The sequence below is a fragment of the Ruditapes philippinarum genome, unplaced genomic scaffold (assembly GCF_026571515.1).
Source record: "Ruditapes philippinarum isolate M1 unplaced genomic scaffold, ASM2657151v2 ctg3342_1_1_1_1, whole genome shotgun sequence".
NCBI lineage: Eukaryota > Metazoa > Mollusca > Bivalvia > Venerida > Veneridae > Ruditapes > Ruditapes philippinarum.
Window position 1 is genome coordinate 179910 of NW_026863859.1, and position 26170 is coordinate 206079.

A 26170-nucleotide genomic window follows, 5' to 3' on the forward strand; every position below is an offset into this window, starting at 1 on the left:
TGTCATCCGAATATCCCATGTCTGGTCACAATTTGCACGGTCTTACGGATTACGGGAAGTGTCAAAACCAGGCGAATAAACAAAATGTCGCTTGCATATTTGGAAGCCACATGGTCACCACGTGATGACACGCCTAAGGGCACATATTTGGTGATCTAAGGATGGCACCTCATATTAGAAAATAATTCTATTTTTATGACTGGGTCTTTCAAATAGAATATTTATGTTTGTAAGTTAATTAAATTTGCAAATTATTCTAAAACATCATTTAAAGTACAAACAAACAAACAAACAATAAATAAAAAAAAATAAAAAAAATGAATGAATGAATGAATGAATGAATGAATGAATGAATGAATGAATGAATGAATGAATGAATGAATGAATGAATGAATGAATGAATGAATGAATGATATTCATATGAATGAAAAATAAAATAAAATAAACAATGTTTTTAATATTTTATGTAATGTTTTTAATTTAACATCTTTTTTTATACATCACTTGTCAACTTTCAAAATTTAAATATTATAGAAATAAATATTTTGAATTATTATTTAATATAAAGAAAACAGTTGTACATCCGGGTGCCTGGAACATCCATTTATAAATCAAAAAGCCTAATATTTAGTTCATGTTGTATGCCTAAATGATTCAGTAAAAGCAAGGTCTCTATAAATGAAAGTTAGAAATTGTTATAAAAATAAAACTTTTGACCCGTATAATCCTCCGTAGTTTTTATATTTTCATTTCCACCGAATTTCCAAGATTCGTTCATGTCCGTGCATTAAAGTGTACATTAAAAGCGAAACAACCGCATCGAAAATGTGTTTACACAGCTAAGTACAGGGATAGTTTTTTATTTATTTATATTTAAAAATAAATGCATTAATGGTATCGTGTATATGTAAGATATATATGTGTACATATATTTAAATTTACATACGTGAGCTTGCATTTTTATTTTATTTTTAACGAGCTGTTTGTGTGTGTTTGATTTTATTTATACTCGCCACCGGTTGCCCATGTGGGCCAATCCTCCAGAAGAGTATTAGTCATTTTATATTTTGGATGATGGTGCAAGATACAGAAAGATACCCCAATTCCAGAAGCTTCTGGTTCTTTTTCTTGCCAAATGTTTGAAGCACTCGTACACGGGACCTCGATTTAAAGTCTCAGCCGACTCGGGAATCGAACCCAAAATGTCGAGATTACAAATCTCGCGCTCTGACAGAGCTTCGCTCTTAATCATTTTTATAAAAAAAAATCAGAAAGTTCCGTTAATTGGAAAGTTCGTTGCTCCGATGCCCTTGTCAGTCTACCACCTGATAAAAACATCTGTTTGGGTGTAATAAAATATTTCGCCGATTTCTCGCTTTTAACAAAATACCAGATTCAGGCCAAACTAAGAATATTATTGGTTTCCGGACATCTGGTATACATTGGTGAACTCTTAAACTAAAAAGAGACTATTTGCCCGCTTCTAATGTGCCGACCTACCGGACATTTGCTTCCCTTTAAAAACGCATGTGATGTGGTTTGGTGGGTTGGCAATGGGGTGTTGTGGCTACCGTTAGAACTCTATAATATCTTGAATCAATTTTTTCAAATTAAATTATTATCAATTATTCATAAATTGAAAAGCAGCTGTAAAACACACAAAACACCCATGCCTTGTTTGTTAAGTAGCAGAGGTAGTGGCGATAACTGCAGCGGTGATGGTGATGATGATTATGATGATGATAATGATGATGTAGAAAAATGATTAAGAAGAAGATAATGAAAATTATGATTATGATGAAAATGGTGTTGCTCGTGAAAATGATGATTATGATGATGGTGGTGATGATAATGATGATGCAAATGATGGTGGTGGTAATGACGGAAATGATAATAGTGGTGAAAATGATTATGGTGGTGGTAATAATAATGATAATAATGATGATGGTGGTAATAATAATAATGATAATAATAAATAAGAAGATAATAATGGTTGTAATGATGGTGGTGGTAGTGGTGGCAGTGATAATAATGATGATGGTCATAATAATGATAACGATGAACAATATAATGGTTGTAAGGATGTCGATGTTTATGACTCAATAAAATGACATGTCACATCCCTACACACCACCACCAATTCCAATATCATTTATAGACATTTACTAATCGAGTTGATAAAAACAAACAAAAAACAACTTCATACAAAGACAAAGATATCATGGTAAATAAAATAAACACACACCATTCTTTACATTTAGAATACAGTAGCATCCAAAATAACGCTTATTTGATTTATCTCCGTTGCCATATCAATGTACAATATCATATGAATGAAAAATAAAATAAAATAAACAATGTTTTTAATATTTTGTGTTATGTTTTTAATTTAACATCTTTTTTTATACATCACTTGTCAACTTTCAAAATTTAAATATTATAGAAATAAATATTTTGAATTATTATTTAAGATAAAGAAAACAGTTGTACATCCGGGTGCCTTGAACATCCATTTATAAATCAAAAAGCCTAATATTTAGTTCATGTTGTATGACTAAATGATTCAGTAAAAGCAAGGTCTCTATAAATGAAAGTTAGAAATTGTTATAAAAATAAAACTTTTGACCCGTATAATCCTCCGTAGTTTTTATATTTTCATTTCCACCGAATTTCCAAGATTCGTTCATGTCCGTGCATTAAAGTGTACATTAAAAGCGAAACAACCGCATCGAAAATGTGTTTACACAGCTAAGTACAGGGATAGTTTTTTATTTATTTATATTTAAAAATAAATGCATTAATGGTATCGTGTATATGTAAGATATATATGTGTACATATATTTAAATTTACATACGTGAGCTTGCATTTTTATTTTATTTTTAACGAGCTGTTTGTGTGTGTTTGATTTTATTTATACTCGCCACCGGTTGCCCATGTGGGCCAATCCTCCAGAAGAGTATTAGTCATTTTATATTTTGGATGATGGTGCAAGATACAGAAAGATACCCCAATTCCAGAAGCTTCTGGTTCTTTTTCTTGCCAAATGTTTGAAGCACTCGTACACGGGACCTCGATTTAAAGTCTCAGCCGACTCGGGAATCGAACCCAAAATGTCGAGATTACAAATCTCGCGCTCTGACAGAGCTTCGCTCTTAATCATTTTTATAAAAAAAAATCAGAAAGTTCCGTTAATTGGAAAGTTCGTTGCTCCGATGCCCTTGTCAGTCTACCACCTGATAAAAAACATCTGTTTGGGTGTAATAAAATATTTCGCCGATTTCTCGCTTTTAACAAAATACCAGATTCAGGCCAAACTAAGAATATTATTGGTTTCCGGACATCTGGTATACATTGGTGAACTCTTAAACTAAAAAGAGACTATTTGCCCGCTTCTAATGTGCCGACCTACCGGACATTTGCTTCCCTTTAAAAACGCATGTGATGTGGTTTGGTGGGTTGGCAATGGGGTGTTGTGGCTACCGTTAGAACTCTATAATATCTTGAATCAATTTTTTCAAATTAAATTATTATCAATTATTCATAAATTGAAAAGCAGCTGTAAAACACACAAAAACGCCCATGCCTTGTTTGTTAAGTAGCAGAGGTAGTGGCGATAACTGCAGCGGTGATGGTGATGATGATAATGATGATGTAGAAAAATGATTAAGAAGAAGATAATGAAAATTATGATTATGATGAAAATGGTGTTGCTGGTGAAAATGATGATTATGATGATGGTGGTGATGATAATAATGATGATAATGATGATGATAATGATGATGCAAATTGGATGGTGATAATGACGGAAATGATGATAATAGTGGTGACAATAATGGTGAAAATGATTATGGTGGTGGTGATAATAATGATGATGGTGATAATAATAATGATGATAATGAATAAGAAGACAAAAAAAGTTGTAATGATGATCATCCGGATTGTCCCCGAAGCCTTTCGCCGCAGCGTTTCCCTTCTTTTTTCAAAGTACGGAAACGGGTGATAATAAAAATGATAATGAAGAACAAGATAATGATTGTAATGATGATGTTATGTATAATTATAGTTGCCGATGTTTATGACTCAATGAAATGACATGTCAAATCCCTACACACACTATCACCAATTCCAGTATCATTTATAGACATATACTGACCGAGATGATAAAAGCAATTTCATACAAAGACAAAGACATCATGGTAAATAAAATAAAACAAACACACACCATTCTTTACATTAACAATACAGTAGCATCCAAAACAACGCTTATTTGTTTTATCTCCGTTGCCATATCAATGTACATTTTGCATGCATTTAAATGTAGGATATAAGATTGTTTGTTTATAGAGGAAATATAACGTCCTTGTATTATCAGTTAATATCACCATCCTGATCCCAATTATCAGGTATTTATTGCGTGTAATAAAAATGTGTTAAACGCCTTTAAATATCTTATAAGTACGACCACTTTGCATTTTTTATGTAATATTATGTACATCTATTGATATACTTAATGCATTCTTATTGATTTCATGTTCAATTTATTATATGTAATAATTATTATGATCTGATAATCTCAATTTTATTACATGTGTATTTTTGTCATAATATTATACTCCTAAATTTGCAGTGTTTAATGATTAATATATTTATATTATATCATTTATCTTTAAAGAAAAAGAGTGGAAAGAAATTAAACGATATTGTAATCTTTGCCAAAAAGGAGCAATGGAAGATGAATATCACTTTGTCATTTAACGCCAGTTGCGAGAAAATATCATTACATTATTAAAGCATATTTTTTAAATTCATTATAAAACACCAATGTGATAAAGTTTACACAGCTCTTAAATTGAACTATAATGAGAATTGCTGTGCAATTTATTTAATATGTGTAAGAAATATTTGCTTTAATCACATTAAAATCATTACGTTGCATGATATTGAATTGTTTTTGTTTACCTGATAAAAAAAAACCCAACAACTAAATTAACGAAACCTGAAAATTTGGTTCGTACAGCTGTATAAAAAAATGTTATTTTCACGTTATCTTGGACTTACAATGTCATTTTAAAGTCCCAGACATTTTATGCTACACTTTAATGACAAATTTTATCAGTCGTAAAGCAGTAATTTGAAGAAAAAATTAGAAAAACAACAATTTTTCTTCAGTAAAACCAATTCACCGTCGGTCCGGATAAATCTGGAATCCCAAAATTAATTCAAAATGTATTATTAAAGGCAAATTATGTCTCAAGGGTGAATAATTTTTTCCTAGCATTAAATTTATAATGTTTACATAATGGTTTCACAGCATGTAAGATGCTTATCAACTGATAAAAATAGCGCTGAATATTAAATCATTTGTTATGAATCATTTGTTATGAATGTAGCAAAAATGTGCACAAAGTAGTATTTTGACTTCCATATAAAAGACGTATTCACTATAACTAGTAATTGTCAAGACACAGCAGAGGCAAAATGCTGTAAATCTATTGCTATGGTTTACTTAACTCATATGTAGTCTTTAAAATGTCCAAAAAAAACAAATACTAGTACACCCCCTTTTACACACAATTAAGGCATTTTGACGGGTTTATGTCCCTTGGACCGATCTTCATTCATAAATCAACTTGATAAACTTTTAAAGAATCAAGTTTATCACTTAACGTTTCAAATTTGTTTTCCGGTTGAAGTCCGTCTGGGAACAATTTAACTTCCTGTCAAATATACAGGGAAGTATTGAATATTGGTTGGATTTCCATTGGTCATTCTTTGATTTCCATTGGTCATTCTAAAATTACAAACCGAAATCAGGGAATCTCATTGGCCGTTCTAAAATTAGTAAAAGTAAATTATTATAAATATAAAGGATCTTTTACGGAAGCCCATAAGTGCCATTTTGTCTTAGGACTTTTGTCTTATGACTAATGACTTATGTATTATGACTTTTGTCTTATGTATTATGACTTGACAAAAAAGCGGCAAAAGGGCAAGTTTCATCACATGCACCCTTCATGGACGTTGGAGGTAAATCTGATAATGAAACAGAAGACGATTTGGTAAGTGTTAAATTTAAAAAGTATGACAGTACTGTATTTCTTCTAACTTTAATAATTATCTCCCATACAAGGTTAGGTTTCGGATATATGGGCCATCACAGAATGAAAAAATAGGTCACAGGGCACAACAGTCGTATTAACTGTTAAAGTTTAAGTATCAAAATATTTACAAGACTGACACATTTTTAAAACATGTGTGAAACTTTATTCTGTATAAAATATAAATTATTTCTCCTTCAGGTAAATGCGAGTAGTAAACAATGCGAGTAGTAAACGTATTCATGCACTAGTTCAGAACATAGCAGGCCACTAAGAAGAAAAAAAGACCCAGAAAACATTGACTAAGATTAACTTATGGAGATCCATTGATGGTAAACATATTGGACATTCATCTTCTACCTGTGACACTCTCTTTACAAAGGAAAATACAAGAAATTGATTTATGATTTATCAGACAAGTACAAAGGCAAATGTGCCGAATGATGATATTTTATCAAATTGCAGAGTACAGTAAGAGAACAAAAAGTAACAAAGAAGACTGCTTTGGAAAGAGTTAAAAGACTGCTTTGGAAAGAGTTAAATTGTTAAAAGATTTACATAAATTAATTTTGTTTATGACATGACAACTTTAGTATATAGGATTAACTGTACAACTAGTTGCAACTTCTCCATGCATCTGTTTCAGTTTCAGTTCTTTTCCAAAACTGTAAGGCATTGGCATAACAACTTGAAACTCTTATTCTTTTGGTGACTCTATTGAGTTATCTCCCTTTTAAACTTCTTTTTTAATTTTTCATTTTCAGTACCTGTATACGGTGCAATTTTGATTTAAGCAGTCAAAGTCTTACTTATCAACCCGCCCGCTTATATCAACAGACCGACGGTTTGTTGGCGAGGCTATGTTTTCCGTGATTGTGTATAAAATTTTCAGGCCATTTAATCAAACTCCGTCTTTGTTTAATCTTTTTTCTCCTAGCAACATTTATATGATTTCAAAAAAAAACCAAAAAAACCCCTACACACTGATAACTATGATGTTTGAATAATTATTGCAATTGACATTTTATACAGCAGTGTTTTTATAAATTATATATTTTGTCTGACATCTTATAAGTATGAATAAGAGCTTATATGTATACGTACTCTGTTTTCCAGATATCACATGTGAATATGTTGGCGTTCCATAGCTTTTGGTTTTGTCTTTGGATACAACAGGTTAACTTTGTATTAGGAGTGACACCTTCAAACATACCAGACACATCGACAGCAGGAAGTACACGACTTGAATTAGTGAAACACTACTTTTACTGTGGGTTTTCATATTCGGAAATTATTCTTTTGTTGTTTGTTATAAATAACATTAAAATATCGTTGCAACAGCTTAATAGAGTACTTAAATGTAACAACTTACGACGTCGAACTGGATACACACCAGATCACATTGTTCTTGATTATATTTCCAAGGAAATTGAGACAAGAGGTCAGTGCATTGGTTATCGTTCGATGTGGAAACGCTTGACAAATGAACATAAATTAAGAGTTCCTAGAAATAAAGTTCTTTCATTTATGAAAACTATTGATCCTGACGGAATTAATTTTCGGAAAGCCCACAGAATTAAAAGACGCAAGTACAGAATAAAGGGGCCAAATTATGTATGGCACGTAGACGGTTACGATAAACTGAAACCATATGGCTTTTGTATACACGGTGCTATTGATGGTTACAGTAGAAGGATACTTTGGCTAGAAGTGTCACAAAGTAACAACAACCCTGCAGTCATCGCTATGTATTATCTTGAAGCGCTGAAGACGCTTCGGGTTGTTCCCCGAATTCTTCGTTGTGATAAGGGAACGGAAAATTCAACTCTGTCTTTGCTCCAACCGTTCTTCCGGTACAATGATACAGATAGTATATCGGGACTTAGAAGTTTTATATACGGAAAAAGCGTTTCAAATCAACGAATAGAGGCCTGATGGGGAACTATGAGACGCCAAGGAATTCAATGGTGGATTTCCTTTTTCAAAGATTTAAAAGACAATCAAGAGTATGATGAATTAAATCCTTTACATGTTGAATGCTTGAAATTCTCTTTTATGCACTTGATTCAGGCCGAGCTTGACAGAATAGCGGTTAATTGGAACTTACATTCCATACGTAAACAGAGAAATTCTGAGGTACCAAATGGAAAACCCGATTTAATGTACTTCGTTCCGGAATTGTTTGGCGGACACAATTATGGAAAGATTGTAGATCAAAATGATGTTGATGCTTGTTGCGAAATGTACGGCTTACGTAGGACAACATGCATTAAAGAATTTCAAGATTTGGTAAAATTACTAAAGCCTGACATCCGCATTCCCATGGATGTACAAGATGCTCTAGAACTATACAGGGAACTACTGGAACTTATTGATGAAGCCATTGAATAATTTCTCTCATATGTGCTCTTAATAAATTCTCTTCAAGTATCAGATATTTAATATAATTCATTTAGATCGTTTGCGGAACAAGTTCTTGCCAAGGTTTTTTTTGTAATCAAAACCCTTGAACCAACCAGTACTGGTGTCATATGAAGAAACATGGAGATGGCTCGAGTAGGACTCGAACCCATAGTCCTTAGGTTGAGGGGCAGACACATTAACCAAGAGGCCACCGCTCCCCTTTCCCCTTGTTTAAAAGAAATGGATTGTAGTACGAAACGTAATGTTGTGTAAGCTTGTTCCACCGCAAAATGGGTTTATATGGAGTTAAATAAAGGAGTATGTAAAAATCATAATGTAGAGCAATTTATTATATCTTACAAAACTTAAGTCATGCAATTAATTCAATTTTGAAAAAGAAACAAAACCAAATGCTATCAGATAGTATCAGATGTTAACTTTGAATTGCTTTTGCGTAGTGGATTTGTAAATTCTGCGATCTCACTTTTGAGTTATGTGCCTTTGAACCAGAATCTTTTACTTATTTGAGGTAAATTCAAGGACATTAAAGTAATACAAAGAAGAATGAAACACAAGGCTATTTCATCTGATAGCTATCTGATACAAGGGGTCTAAACTAGTTACATGCTTGTTCCCAAAATGTTGTTCTGAGATGCCCACAATGTAACTTCCAAACATGCAGATTTTACAGGATATATGTCTTATAGTATTGTTATATTGTTATATTATATAAATGTATATAATTGTCTATTATATGATTTAAAATTCATACACAACATAAGAAGTAGTAATGTAAATTAAAATTACATAAACTCATATCTATTCTGTTTCCCTTTTATAGGTTTTTCCATAGAACTTATTCAAACAACCCTTGAAACTTCACTGGTGGATATCAAAACATGAATATTTGTTACTAACACAAATCATTTTATCTTAAACTATGTCCATTTGTTTTATTTCCTTGCTTAGGTTTAAAGACTGACACTTTCAAAAAATATTGTTTTAAGGAAAAGAGCTCGCTTATATGAAATATAATCTGATAAACAAATTTAAATGGTTTTAACGAAATATATTGACAATTATTTAAGTCTTTAAGTAAAAAAATAAACAAGTGTTAACTTAAAACCAACTTTCTTTTCGGCATACAAACTTAAATTTTTTGAAATCAGTCATAAGTTTTACTAAGATTTAAACAAATTGAAAATACTTATATCAAAGAAACAGAAATAATTATAGTTTTGAAAACAGCCTTATACAAAACAAGAACTATTTCTAAATGTGATTATTACCCCCGCAAGACTGCTTCGGAAATGATGGAGTTATTAGTAATAGAATACCTTTTAAAAGAATTGAAATTGAGTTATGGTTGTGGGCAATTAAAGATAGTTGTGGTTCTTGTATGTTTCAGTTCCAGTCAATGTGGTTTAACATTGATGAAGTGTTATTGAATTACCCTGTAATAAAGTCAGAAAGAGTTACGCTTCTTGAGCACTGCACTTCATCTCATTGCGCTTGACCATTGTATGAAGTTGCATTAAATTCTAAACATTAATTTCAAGTTATGCATCGGACAAGGAAAAGGAATAAAGGGCAATAACTCTGTTTTGAATTCGAACCCGTACTTTTAAAGTTATGCTCCGGACAAGGAAAGATATTAAAGGGCAAAAGCTCTGTAATTTGTCAAAATGGAGTTATGATTCTTGTGTACTGCACTTCCTCTTATTGTGCTTGACGATTGTATGAAATTGTATTGAATTGATTGGTTGACTGCTATATATCCCCCTAACTTCGTTTCGGGGGTATAAAAAGTTTTATTTAATGTAATATTAACCACTTTTGACGTCACTCTCAATATATATCAAACAATAATATTTCAGTTCCATTATATCACTTTTACTTATTTGCTACACCCGTTCATATCTTAGTTTATTTACTAAACTCTGTTGGGAATTAAGTCGCTACTGGTCTGCTATCAGGATCATAGTTCAGCCCCTTGGTTACAATGTCTACTATTCTGCTACAAATACAGTCCATTTGTACAAGTTTTGTAATGGCATGTGGGACTTCTTTTTGACTCATAAATACTTTAATTGTTTCAACAGCTGATCTTTCATTTTCTTCTTCATCTTCCTCTTGTAAACCCCACATTGGACATTCACTGAATAATTCTGCAAGAGTGCCTGCCATTCCCCAAACATCAGATTTTGTTGATGCAGGTCTATTACCAAGCAAAATTTTTGGTGCTTGAAAGATAAGGGTACCTGGTTGCATACCTGGTGCATAGGTGGTAGCAGAACTATTTATTGTTAACAATTTTGAAATCCCCAAGTCACATAATTTCACTACTTCTAAAGATTCTGATACAATGATGTTCTCTGGCTTTAAGTCTCGATGTAATATAATAGGAGAACTGTTGTGCAAGTAAGCAACAGCCTGGGATATCTTTTCAGCAATGTGGCACTTTTTTAGAAGGGGGATTTGTTGGCATCGATCACCAAACAGTAGGTCATCTAAATTTGATCCTTTTATGTACTCAGACACAATGTGTAATGCATTATTATATACCGAATACCCCATAAACAGTATAATGTGTGGATGCCTTACTCTGCTGAGAACTTTAACTTCTCGTTCAAGAGCTTTCTGGACTAGTTTAATTCGCCTTATTTTTACAGTTTTTATTGCAACTGGAGTAAAAAGATAATGTGCCAAATGTACTGTTCCAAAAGAGCCTTCCCCAATTTTAGGTCCCATACATAAACTATCATAAGGAATTTCTGGCACATTTACATCTGTTGAGAAATTAAGCGCGTGTATAGGATTATACTTGGCTGTACTTGAACGTTCTTTGAAATAGTCACAGTTTGTCTGTTCACTCACATTCTCATTCATGACATGACTTTTTATTACTTCATTGTCTGTAATGGAATCATAACTAGGAGTTGACCGTTCAGTTATTGTCACTTCAGTAACAGTAACAATATCAACTGTTTTGTCCTCCATTGATGGTTCAGTAACACTGTCAACTGTACTGTCCTCCCATGATGGTTCTGTAGCAGTCTCCAATGTACTGTTTTCCATTGATGGTTCAGTAACAGTGTCAACTGTTTTGTCCTCCATTGATGGTTCAGTAACAGTAGCAACTGTTCTCTCCTCTACTGATGGTTCAGTAACAGTAACAGTATCAACTGTACTGTCCTCCATTGATGGTTCAGTTACATAAGCAGTATCAACTGTACTGTCATCCAGGGACTGAAGTCTTACTCGGTCAGTTAAAATCTCCTGAGTTGCATGACAAGTGTTTGTTGAAAGTTCTATTTTTTCTGCCAGCAAAGCTTGAGAGTCCACCCTTACAGCTGCACATTCATAAAGTGTATCTTCATCTGATACCTTCACCAAGTATTCACCAGGATCAGTTACGGGGATTAAGCAAAGGTCAGGTCCACTTGCAAAGAGTTCGTTGTTTTTATACCACTGAAAATATGCACCAGAATTATGTTCTTTATAAAGTACTCCAAGTATGATTTCCTTGTTTTCTTGCTTCTAAAAACCACAATCTGGTCAGGTGAATGAATTATTCCTTTTGCATTTGATGTAGCTGTTGGATATTCTAAGTGGTTAGAACTCGGACCTGCTTGGCTCAAAATAGAGATCTTGTTGACTGTTATGCCTGTCACTTTTCCAGTGGATTATACCCATCTCTTTCTCTGTCAGGATCACTTACAATTGTGTCAAGAAAGCAGTCATCAATGGTTTGACATATTTTTTGTGAACATTCTGCTGTGTATGATGAGTTGCAAAGTTTAGTGTACTTTACACATATTTCACCAGGTGTTTGGTCATTTACTATCAATGATGTTAAAGGAACCGGAATGCTTTTATCATTTACATGCTGTCTAACTGGCTCTCTACCGTCAATCTCCTGTTTTTTAGATGTTCTCAAATATAGAAAGTACTGAGAGGAAAACACGCCGATAGACTTCAAGTATGTTTGCAAATTACATTCTTCCCCATTTGGCATGACAAATTTTGAGATTACTTCTCCGTTATATGTAGACAGGTTCACTACCATATCTGATAACTCTCCCATATCATTTTTTCCATCTGGAAAGAAAATGCTAGTTGCATAATTTATAACTGTCTGAACAGTTTGCTCTTCTTCTTTTTTAAATTCGTATATTCTTGTACCGCCTCCTCTCCGTGCGGTAACTTGTCTTAACTTCCCACGAGTTTCATGAAGCCATCCAAGGTGCAACTTATATATGGCATGTCTACCAGTACCTCGCTGTTTCTGAAAGAAGAAATAATAAGCTATCTAGAGTAATTTATTGAAAATACACCAAGGGATATAGTTTTATATAGAAATTTGATGAATCTTTCAACCATCATAACTGAATCTCATAGAAAACTTAAATGTATACGTCATTTAATAAAGCGCCCAAAAATATGTGTCACTCACATGAAAACTTGCTGTGTATTTCTTTAAAAAAAGTACATTATTTTACGCAATGGTCGTATTCATTGATTCGTTAAATTAATCTAGGTTTTGACAAAATCAAAACACAGTTACCAGACTAAAATTTTAACCAAGTGATCTAGTATTTACCACTCATTTAATGTCCAATATTGAGAATACCTTATGAACACTTTGAACATGTTTCATGAAAATCACAAAAGAAATGTTACCCTGTGTTAAAATACAGTCGCGAGCAACCAGTGATCATGATGACTGTGTTACCTGATTATTGCAAATTAAGCAATTGTATTGTTCTGTAAATTTTTCAGCTACTTTGTAGCATGTTACAGTTATTGTGTAGCAGGAGACACAGACATCAAACAGACGGATGGACACACAGACACCTGCATGCTCTTAATTTGATTTGACTTCTTGACTTAATTTTTGATTGCACTCGACCAGCTTTCAAATAAAACATTTATAGAGATGAACATTCTGTCAATGTATCACAAAGACCAGAACATATTTTGACTTTTGAATTATGTCTTATGTATTTTGACTTTTGTATTATGTCTTATGTATTTTGACTTTTGTCTTATGTATTTTGACTTTTGTATTATGTCTTATGTATTTTGACTTTTGTATTATGTCTTATGTATTTTGACTTTTGTATTTTGTATCATGGCATATGTAATACGGCTTATGTATTGTGTATTACGGGTTAAGAAGTATGCATTATTTGATTTATACAGACATGTAAGAAGTAAGAAGTCTCGCAGCTTGCTCATCTATTACCCTATCTCCTTGGTGATAATTTTACTTGCGAATACTAAATTTGACTGTTATTTGCATGTCGGTTCTGTGTCAAAATAATCATAAATGTTCAAACTGTTTTCTACAACTGAATCTTAGTGTTAATAGAATAAAAGAAGATTTTGCATGTAGGTTATTTACAGTGTTTATTTTTATATTATGTAGTCAAACATTGCACAAATGCTTTAGAAGAATGAAAAGTCAAACATTTGTTATTTTACATTTTCAAGAAATCTTTATCGATTTGGTAGAACCATTGCATGTATCAGATCATTCTTTAAGTGATTTTACATTTCCACCTATTGATCATGTTTAGAAAAACACCCAAAGAATTGGCTTCAAAATGTCATATTTTAAATTATAAAAAAAATCCTTGTTTTCACCATAGATTCCTCAATATCAGATTAATAATTATCATTTATTGTACTCTTTGTATTTTCACATATTAATATACATTTATAGTAAAGTTTCATTACATAAAACATTCAATTTGGAGAGGAAAAAAGTAATATTTTGAATGATTACATACTACAAGCTGTCTTATTTTTCATATTAATTACATATCATTGCATGTATATATAGTGATATCAAAATACAACTGATTCAGGTACTCTCATATTTCATTCCTCCACAAAATATGATAAACAAAATCAACAAGTTAAGGCAGCGTTTAATGAACGCAAAAAAAAAGACAATAGTGTGAAACTTCTTATTTGTTTATATTTGAATAAGTTATGCTGAATTAATGCAATTGAATCAACCATTTCACTTAACTTGATTTTTATATTAATTAGGATTATATGGCACGTAATCTGACAAAAGAACAAAGTTGTACATGCACAAAGTATCATAGTAGATGACTTTAAGCATTAAAGATGCATGCCTCCAGATGAGTCAAAATATTTAAAAAAAAACCCTCAAACTTAAGATAAATATGCTAAGATTTTAAGAAAAGTAAAGAGATTCAAGAATTAAGTTATAATTTACATGTTGGGATAAATCACTGGTTTTGCATTATGTATCACCATAATTCTCCTAACGCGTAACGAAAGGGCTATATTTGCCAATTTAACCACCTTTGCTAATTTACGTGGATTGTAAGTAGATTATTACTTTGTTCATAACAATATTTTCCTTTTCATATTATTCATGAGAATTTTCATGAATGTTTGAAGTATGCTGCTTTAAAAGTTAAAGAGTTAATTAAATCCTTAATTATTATATATTAAATCATGACTCAGATATAAATGTACATATATGAAGACTGTTTTTTTAAACTAAAATGATTATTTTTGTTGCAAGTTTAAGGCATGGGACATGTTCTTCACACTTCTTTAGGAGGACCCAGAAACTACCAAAGCAAAATTTATTTGGTAAAACATAATTATTCAGTATCTAGGGATTTGTACTTATAAATCATAAACCTGTTTCTTGAAAAAATACTTGTATTTTCCATTGTAAACAGAGTAACGTAACAGACTGAATGTCTCATTTTTACCTTTTTTGGATTTTCCATCATAAGCTGTTTCTTCTTCTTTTTTTGCCCTGCTATATTTTTAACTAGCTCCTTAATTCGTTTTCTTCTCACATTTTCCTGTAGAAGAAATAATGTATATTTCATACAGAATATTGCAAGAATCAAGTTTCACAAATGTATCAAAATGTGTCTGTCTTGCAAGAATCTTGTTACTTAATCTAACAAATAATATTCATTCATAAATCAGATGACCAATAATGGAAAAAGACCTAGAAAACCAATCAAAACATTTTCCTGGCAAATCTTCATAAAATTTGCGGTGAAAACGTAAATTCTAGAGAGTTAAGATTTAGGGCACTGTAAACTACTTTTTCTCACGAAATGAAATGGTCCATATTAGGACTCGTCCGAGAAATATTTGGGACAAACATCCTGACCATGTTCAACAGAGGCAAAGGAGTGACCATCAGTGTAATAATGTGGATGGACATTTAGAAAACCTTACTAAGCCACTGTTTGACTGATGTGTTCTAAAAAAAAGAACCTGATATTGAGACAACTTTGCAATTAGAATCGAGGTGAAAAGTAAAACTATAAAAGAGCAAGATGGTTCTAAAATGTACGTCAGTGTTGGTATACTTTTCTGGCCCTTCGTGATCATTGATGCCAGCAGTATTAAGTGTGGATAATGAGTACCGCTCAAGACGGTGCAAGGGGGCGTGAGGGATGTTGCACTTATTCATTATCCCTCATGTACAGACTCAATCAAACTGAGTCTGCAATTTTCGCATAATTTTGTTGTGATCAATGCTTCAGGGGGATCACTTTGTTTCCATTTTTTTCTTTTCAGTGATACACATGCCAGTGAAGAGCTTGGAAGTTGAATTTCTTTTTATATTAACAAAACAATATTTTGAAATTGGGAATAATTTTTATATATCTTAATAATTACATTTTCACACATAAATCATGCTTTGTTGTTTGCTACAAAATTCAAATTCTCCGTAAGTGAGATACCAGGTGATAATAATTCACTGAGTCACTGAGTGTATAGTGAGATATCTCACAGATGGCGGGAAAATGCAAGGGTTTCCAATACACTTATTCTCCCAAACCTTTCCTTTTTGTAAATATTTACAAAGGTACTTTATGTTTATCTTTCCATAAATCTACTTCAAATGTTATGTTTCTCAAAATCAAAACTGACATTCCTCGCTTGTATTATCCAATTCAGTTCTAGAGAACAATAATCCTGCTGGTCAGTTTTTAGCTCACCTGTCACAAAGTGACAGGGTGAGCTTTTGTGATCGCTTTTCGTCCGGCGTCCGTCCGTCCGTCGTCCGTCCGTCCGTAAACTTTTGCTTTAAATGACATCTCCTCATAAACCACTTAGCCAATTTCATCCAAACTTCACAGGAATTTTCCTTTGGTGGTCACCTTTAAAAATTGTTCAAAGAATTTAATTCCATGCAAAACTCTGGTTGCCATGGCAACCAAAAGAAAAAACTGATATCTTCTTTTAAAAAACCATAAGAGCTAGAGCTTAGATATTTGGCATGAAACATCTTCTAGTGAGTGTCTACCAAGTTTGTTCAAATAAAAGCCCTGGGGTCAAAATTGGCCCCGCCCCTGGGGGTCATTGATTTTCCCTATATGCATATAGTAAAAACTTAAAAAATCTTCTTTTAAAGAACCCAAAGAGCTAGAGCTAAGATATTAAGCATGAAACATCTTCTAGTGAGTTTCTACCAAGTTTGTTCAAATTAAAGCCCTGGGGTCAAAATTGGCCCCGCCCCGGGGGTCATTGATTTTCCCTATATGCATTTAGTAAAAACTTAAAAAATCTTCTTTTAAAGAACCATAAGAGCTAGAGCTTAGATATTTGGCATGAAACATCTTCTAGTGAATGTCTACCAAGTTTGTTCAAATAAAAGCCCTGGGGTCAAAATTGATCCCGCCCCAGGGGGTCATAGGTTTTCCCAATATGCATATAGTAAAAACTTAAAAAATTTTCTTTTAAAGAACCCAAAGAGCTAGAGCTAAGATATTAAGCATGAAACATCTTCTAGTGAGTGTCTACCAAGTTTGTTCAAATTAAAGCCCTGGGGTCAAAATTGGCACCGCCCCGGGGGTCATTGATTTTCCCTATATGCATATGGTAAAAACTTAAAAAATCTTTTTTTAAAGAACACAAAAAGCTAGAGCTAAGATATTTAGCATGAAACATCTTCTAATGAGTGTCTACCAAGTTTGTTCAAATAAAAGCTCTGGGGTCAAAATTGGCCCCGCCCCATGGGGTCATTGATTTTTCCTATAAACTTATAGTAAAAACTTAAAAAATCTTCTTTTAAAGAACTCAAAGAGCTAGAGCTAAGATATTTAGCATGAAACATGTTCTAATGGGTGTCTACCAAGTATGTTCAAATAAAAGCCCTGGGGTCAAAACTGGCCCCGCCCGGGGGGGGGGTCATAGATTTTCCTTATATGTGTATAGCAAAAACTTAAAAATCTTCTTTGGAAAAACCCAAATAGCTAGAGTTTAGATATTAAGCATGAAACATCTTTAAGTAAATATCAACAAAGTTTGTTAAAATAAACGCCCGGGGGTCAAAACTGGCCCTGCCCCAGGGGTGACATTGTTTTTAACTATATGTGTATAGTAAAAACTTTAAAAATCTTCTTTTAAAAATGCCAATGAGCTAGAACTTAGATGTTTAGCATGAAACATCTTCTTATGGGTGTCTACCAAGTCTGTTCAAATAAACAAATAAAAGCCCTTGGGTAAAAATTGGCCCGGGGGTGGGGGGCCTATATACAGGTGAGCGACCTCAGGGCCATCATGGCACTCTTGTTTTTAAATTGATTTTGTTATTGTAACTGCTTTAAAAACACTTATTAAAGGCAGTTTTAAATTAAAGTGTAGCATTCTTATAAGTACTCCATTATAACATTTATACATGTCTCATATAAAGTTGTGTTATCAATTGTTATTAGCCTATGACACAGAAAGTGTTACTTCGATATGATTTTGAAATAGATATTGTTATTTTATTCTTGATAAATTATCATTAATAATTCCTTGAATCATTTAGTGGTCTCCTGAATAAACTTGTTACACATGACTAGATTATTCCAAGTGTTGTGACTTATCAGTTCATACCGGGTCAACATTGCATCATTTTATATCTCACCTTACAGTTAATTAGCCAGCAACTTGAAAGATGTAGATAAAAGTGATTTATATTTTCCCTGTTGTTCGCATAGTTTCTATACAGACCATAGTACAGAACAAAATATACAAACTGAATTAAAGATAAAACTCTAGAAATTTAAATGATGAATTTATAGATATTTTTGAAATTTTATGTGCTGTAAAAAATTCATTGAGTGAAATATGATCAGACCTATAAATATTCTTTAATGTTATTGCTGATTCTCAAAATACACATCACCTTACAACACATTACGTGTTATATATGCTAACTGGCTTTAATGACGCTGTATCTGCCAAGTGGGACCATTAAGCCGTCAAGTGTATCATAATCCATGCTTTTTTAGGGGAAATGAACCTTATTCCACTTTTACACTCATGAATGAAGTTTATCTATCTTTGAAATTTGATTCTTATGACAGGCATTATGCCTGCTAACATAAAAAACAGGTGGCCATAGTAAATCATGATGTTTGCAAACCTCAAAGCAGTAAAATCACTTATTAATTAATCTTGGATATTTTTATTTATTTCCTTACTATTTCAACTCAAAGAAAGTCAAAATATATTGTTCAAGTGATTGCACAGGTTAATGAACAGATATGGTGAGATAACACTGTGAGGAGTGCTTTGCACTAACAGCAGGAATATTTACCTGTTAAATTGTCTAAATTTTGTACTCTTGATGAAATATTTGTAGTTTTAGCTGATACATGAATCGGAGCAAGTATGTGCTATAAATAAATAGCATAAATAGTGTTCGCTATGAACAAACAATAATAAATTGAGAAATAAGCTTGTATAAGGGAGCCTAACTGTTTAAATTTCAACACTTACCAAATTGTCTTCTGTTTCACTATCAGATTTACCTCCGTCAGCCATAATGGGCGCATGTGATGAAACTTGCCTTTTTGCCGCCTTTTTTGTCAAGTCATAATACATAAGACAAAAGTCATAATACAAAAGTCATTAGTCATAAGACAAAAGTCCTAAGACAAAATGGCACTTATGGGCTTCCGTAATCTTTCTGAAACGTATTCAATTTCGAAATAATCTGAAGGAGTTACGGAAACAAAGTTTTAAGCTAAATTTCTCGGCTATTATTAACTTTTTACAACAGTTAAGACTGCTTTTAAAATTGTTTCTCCTATGAACAACTTATCTAACTGTGATTTAAATAACATTTTATAAGTTTTGTCTTAAATAACGAGATCACAAATAACGCTCACGATCCTGGACACTCATGTTCCATGAAAAAAAAAACACACTAAAAACAAGTAATTGACTGTCATTATTAAACAAACACTGAGCTAACATTTCTTCATGTATCACATCTCCCAAATAACCTATACAAGTATAAGCAGCTTTTACTTGGGCCGAGTATCTTTTAAAGATGCTTCTTGTTTTTTTTCTGCCCCACATTTCGAGTGTTTGCATTTATTCAATGGTCACTAACAGTTAACTCGAATGGACGGCCATATAGAAGATTATTTTCTGACAAGTACATGTATAAGGCAACAAAAACATAATCTCAAATTCCATCAAAACAGCCGCCGTGCAGAGATAGATAGTTCAATCAGGATCTATCACACCCTGTCTCAACCAAAGTACAACATGCTTTAGTAGTTTGATTTTAATTTCGCTCCTCGATTTGATTCCGCTCCTCGACTTCCCGAAAGTTTTGCCACTGAACTTTAATTACACCTGATCTTTTCTCTAAATGTACAAAGTGCAAAATTTATAGCTATCGACCTTATAAACATTTAGTGTGTAGGGAATTTTTATATTAGCTTCTGTTTATCAAGGAATTCATGTCGTCAAACAAACTGATAAGGGTGGTATTGATTATTGTTATCAGTGAAAAATAACATCTCCCAAGTCTATGTTCATGTAATGTGATTATCTTCCGCATATTTAATAAAGTTTAGAATTTGAAATTAGAAATATTGTACACATTTATAGCTAGTACTTGTAACAATTAGCTCTTGCATGGTAATTCCGAATAAAATTAGGACAAGAATGCAACCCAGTGATCGTCCATCGCATATGAGATAAATTGACAGCTCACATTATTTACTAGTACAATATATCAAAAGTGCCTGATGATCACGATCAAAGGGACCTGCTCCCTGCTGGGAAGGTCAATATCGACTTAGAAACATGTACGGTCATAACATGCATAGGGTTTAAAGTATCATTCTGTCCAAAATGAGGGTCATGAATCTTAAATACCATATAACAAAGACCCCATCAGTTGGACCACTTTAAATCGTATGAATCTAACCAGATCAATCTATTGAACTTGACAATAAATTGAGATAGATCTTTACCAGACGAACCTTGAACTTACAAATCAAACTAGAAAACATATTGGTACAGATAATCCTGAAAACTTACAAATCGGACCTGAAAACACATTAATAAAGATAAAGAAGCCATTCAAATATCAAGCTACTTACCAGTAGGTCTGACATCGGAGTACGGACTAGGCGCACTTTGATACCAGCCACCGGTGTTGAGGTCCTGTGAAAGGTATCCCGTGTACGAACTAGCCACCGGAAGACCCCGTGAGTACTGCGATGATATCTGAGAATCGTCCCTACCGACGGGACTGTCATTTAGTTGAGGGTATGTATATTTCTGAGCTTGGTTCCCGATCGTATGACTCGATGAAGTAGTAGCGTAAAGTGTGTCATGTGCACTGGTTCCCCATTGTGCATTGGCTTGAGGCGTAGGAGATGAGCTCGATCCTTGGTCAGTACCGAGATACTGCGGTGGAATCGTACCCTGTCGAGAAGAGTATAACTGAGTAAGTCCATATTCACCTTGATTATCTGAATAAGATGGCGGCTGAAGTGATACGAGCCGCCCACTTCCGTTCTGTGTTTGGTATGTCTGTGCAAGAGTTAATCCAGGTGGGTTTGTAAGTGTAGTAAATTGTCCCGTCCCCGTTGAATACATTCCTGACAGGCTCACACTCGTGGCCATAGGGCGCTCCATATCGCTAAAGAAAGCCTCAACATCCGCTTGCGGGAGAAGTTGGCCAGGATTATCAATCGGAGCATGGGTCACATGACTCGGGGTTAAGTATGTCAAATTTTGAACTGTGTACCCGCTACGTAACACGGCGCTCAATGTACTATGACTGGTTCCCCCTTCACTATGTTCTGGACCATGCGCATTTAGATAGCTAGGGTCTATCGTTATAAGTTGTTGATTTCGGTCGCCAGACGGGGGTACCAACTGTGTGTACACATTCTCTTCGGTTGAGTAGTTTAATGACCCGCCATTCATTTCATCATGTTTTGCTATACTTTGATGTTGATACGCAATACTTTCATCTGAAGGTTTTCCATTCATATGCTCATCTAACTTTTCCTCGTTAGTTAAGGCCATAGCTGCCACATTACCTTCAGTGTCCATATGATCATCGGCAGTTTCACTTGTCACTTTACTTGCCTCATGAATTTCATTATAAGCCATTGAATTCTCATTCCCTGGGGCGTTGATTAAGCCAGAAACCGGGAGTTCAGGCGGCTGCATGTCATTTTCACGCTCTTCACTTTCCGTTAACTTCATGGCCGCCCTGTTCCCTTCTTCCGTGTAATCGGCTATTGTTCCATCTGTTTGAAACACTATCCCGCTTTCCGTTTGTCTTTGCATTCGTTGCTCATATTCTGCTTCCCCTGGACTGTTTTGTTTCTCGTTGGGTTCTTCGCTATATTCTTGAGGTTTAGGTGAAATGCGAGGTGGACCGGGTGACTGGTTCTGCTGTTGATTTGGAGAGAATTGTCTGCTGTATGGTAAACTCGCTTCCTCTTTGAATCGTTGCTCTATTTTATACTTTAATTCGGATGACGCTACCGTGGACAAGTTATAAGACATATTCTCGGTACTGACCATCACTCGTTCGGACATTTTGATCATCAGGTACACTCGCGCTGGGAACCAATCCCAATTTTTACTTCCGTTAAGATGTCTTCTTTGACTTTAACGATGTACCTTAACTTTTAGATTGATCGTCAATTTTTTGATCAAATCAAAGAATTCATTCACTAAGGTATATCAACAAGGTTAATTCATATTTTTGTTATGGGAAATATTACCCCCCTCAATCTTTCTCAATCCAACATTCAAGTAATTCCGAGACTAAGTAAACAGTCAGACTGGCCAAGATATAGCCACAACGTGGTGACATTAAAGTTGATCGTTCGTATTGTAATCTGCTTGTCAAAGTTCGTCTGCTGGCAGATGTCCGGTAGTTCCCACCTGAAAATAAACAAAGTAATCTTCCTTATAATGGTCAAACATATTTTATCTTCTATTCGGCAAGCGTCGCCACTTTCCGTTATTCATTCGGCTAGCTTCGCCACTTTCCGTAAGTATTATTTATCTTAAAGAGCATTGGGCTGAAAATCTTGTAAGTCACATTATGACTGTTATATTAGGGTTGCTTGAATTTTCGAATTTTGAACACGGAAAGTTACGAAATGTTCCGATTTTTTACGAGCGTATGATAGATATAGAACTATAAAGATCACTGATATCGTAGATGAATGATTGTTTGTCATAAATTTATATACATTGTAAATGTGTTGGTTACTGTTAGATTATGAGACATATGCGTTTATAGTACTTTCATGCAAGAATGCAACATTCGCGTTATTTAAAAGGCTTCGTCTGGAAAGGAGATTCATCTTAAAGGCATTTTGCCTGAGAATGATTTTAATTTTTTTTAGAAAGGGCAAGCATTGGTTTTAATACATTCAAATAATGGTTTTAGAGCATGTTAGATGCTTGTTACCTGAAGAAATAAGCACTAAAATTTGAAATTATTCGTCATTAAAGTGGCAACATGTCAACAAATAATGTTCTTAATAATAATAATAATAATAATAATAATAATAATAATAATAATAATAATAATAATAATAATAATAAAACATTTCTGGAGCTCAATGGACCTTTAACTTACAAGTTATTGAGAAACATATAAAGTTTTAGCTAGGCTAGCCGCTACTTTGGACTAGCTCGTAAACTACTTAATATGCAAATTAGATCTGTACACATTTGATTTTTACACTTGTACTTCTTACTTATTTGCCCGTTTTTGTAGATATATACATGTACACCTTCGAGGAAGTTAAATTAACTTCTTACTTTCAGAATGCACATAAATGGCATGAAAGTACATAAAATTTACATGGAGTATATTAATTTTCTCGAAACTGCCGCATTCTGTTGCTTTAGCTTTATTAGCATTGAAATAATATCATTTGGCATAAAACGTTCTTGACGGTAGTTTTTCTTCGTTGAGTTTGTTTAAGTTGATTGATATGTTAAATTAATTTTGATATTATCACATTCTTTAGACTTATTTCCTTATTGCATAAGGTAAATGGGCTCTATTTATCCATTTATTTATATTTATTTGTTTATTGATTTTTTAAGGCAACAAATCAAATTCAATCTTTACTTTCTATCACAGAATTACATAATTAAATTTATGTCAATACATTTTGACTTTAATTTTGTTTTCATCCTTTTCGAATTGAGAGAATTAATATTTATTTAAGTTTAGGATAGGTTGTGTATATTTAAAATGTTATTTCCGATCAGGGGTTAATGACTAAAGAAGGTACATGTAATTTTAGAAATATTGAAAACAACAACAACAACAACCCCCACCCAAAAAAGGAACAACAGCAAATAAAACAGACTTTGTTTAAATGTAACATGAATGGTATAGAAAAAAAAACATCATTTTTTTACTTACTTTTCCGTATAACGTGAATATAAGATTTTTATAAACGTGAATCTTTTCTAAATATTATTGTCCCTTACCAAATAAAACGAGTATATAAAAAGATGTCAGCAATGTTAACAGATCGAGAACACATTTTTAAAATAACAAAATGTAATTCATATTATAGATCTAGTAAATCTAGTCAATTTAATGAAAAATACTTTTTTCATGTATAATTGCATTTGAATACATGTATTTTTCTTGTAATTCTGCAATTTTCTTATATGGAAGTAGATAATCCATTAGGCTTATATTTTAATCAATAAATATCGAATTTAGAATCTAATCTAAAATCTTGAAATCTTGGCAGATGTAATAAAAAACATTGATCATCTATATGTGCACGATACGGTTCAATGCACAATTTATTATGATAACCAGACAATCGCATCTTCTTGGCTCTTTCCGTCAAACTTCGGATAAGAAGTAAGAATACACGGATACGGTATTTCGGCCTATTCTACGCCAAGAAAATAATCCATGTAAACAAATAGTAATTTAATTATAAATACTAGGAGCTGTTGACTTAATTTATTCCAATTAATCGAGTAAAGGACTGCATCAATTAACTGAGTCATTTTATAGATATAAAAGTAAACAGTACATTATTCACATACTTATTATTATGCTTGTAAAAACCGGAAGTACGAAATGTGTACCTGTTGACATTATTTCGGATTTGGTTACAAACTTATCAGTTGGCATTTTTTTATTAATGGTTGTCAGGCATATTCTTTATCAACTTTGACCGAAATAGACTTACTTTGCATGTCAAATGTATACATTCGTTATACATTATCAAAGATTGCACCCTCTGTTTTTGTTTACATCTAAAACCACGTGGTAAACTATTAAGTCCGAGGTTATTATGAAAATAAGCCGGGATGTGCCAATTGACAACAGGATAATTTTTTTTAAAATGAAAGCTACTGACTGCCACAGAACAGCATCTGAGAAAGGAGCCCCCCCCCCCCCCCAAAAAAAAATGAGTTTTGACTCCGCCCACTTTCGTATTTATTTTATTTTTTTTGTAAGAAATATGATATATATTTGACTAGTTTATCACCCTATTTCATGATAATAATACGACTTAATTACGAAGATATTACGACTTGTCTATGAAGATGTAACGACTACTTTACGAATAAATTACGACTTACAAAAAAAGAAATCACGACTTATTAACGAAGATATTAAGACTTATCTAGGAAGACATAACGACTTATTAATAGGGAACATATTACGACTTCTCCACGAAGATAAGTAAATATTTGAGTAAGGATATACGACCAACTGTAATGGATTTTTATTTTGTGTACGATACTGCACGGTGCTAGAGTGGGTGGTTAACTTATGTTGCTTGCTTTGTGCCTACTTAGTGACTATAAAGACACATTTAGATATAATAAAATATTGTCAATTATGTTTGCACCAGGAATAGCACTAACACGATTTTTAAGACAGAAAAACATTATGCCCTGATGTATAAAACCACAATTACGTCAAAATACAGATCTCCTTTGATAAAAAGTAAGCCGAACTCTTAACGTTACATTTTAGACCCATCCTATCAGAGTGTGATAAAGAGTGGATAGTACTTAAATAATCAGGAAGTCTTTTGAAGCATTAGAAGGGTTTTTGATAATAAACAAGACTTCTGCAGATAAATGTTTTAAAAATAACAAGGGTTACGTTGAGCAACACTGAAGCTACAGAAAAAGGCTTTTGGACTTTTGGACTGACAGGGATCTTTTAATCAAACGAAAGTCCCATGTTCTACATAAGGTATAAAGAAATTCCTACGTTCTACATTATAAGGTTTTCTTGATCAAACGAAAATCCTGTGTACTACATTATAATGTTTTCTTGATCAAACGAAATTCCTATGTTCTACATAATGTTTTCTTG

At 33.1% G+C, this 26170-nt stretch overlaps 1 protein-coding gene across 1 annotated transcript in view; it reads right to left on the bottom strand.

Annotated features, from left to right (window-relative positions):
* The window catches only part of LOC132723557 (GATA zinc finger domain-containing protein 7-like), a 43069-nt gene that overhangs the window by 12520 nt on the left and 4379 nt on the right, over positions 1–26170 (bottom strand). Inside the window, exon 2 of the mRNA XM_060708293.1 lies at positions 20916–22725. Coding sequence (XP_060564276.1) covers positions 20916–22383 — 1468 coding nt within the window. The 5' untranslated portion in view covers positions 22384–22725. The remainder of the gene's footprint in view (positions 1–20915; positions 22726–26170) is intronic.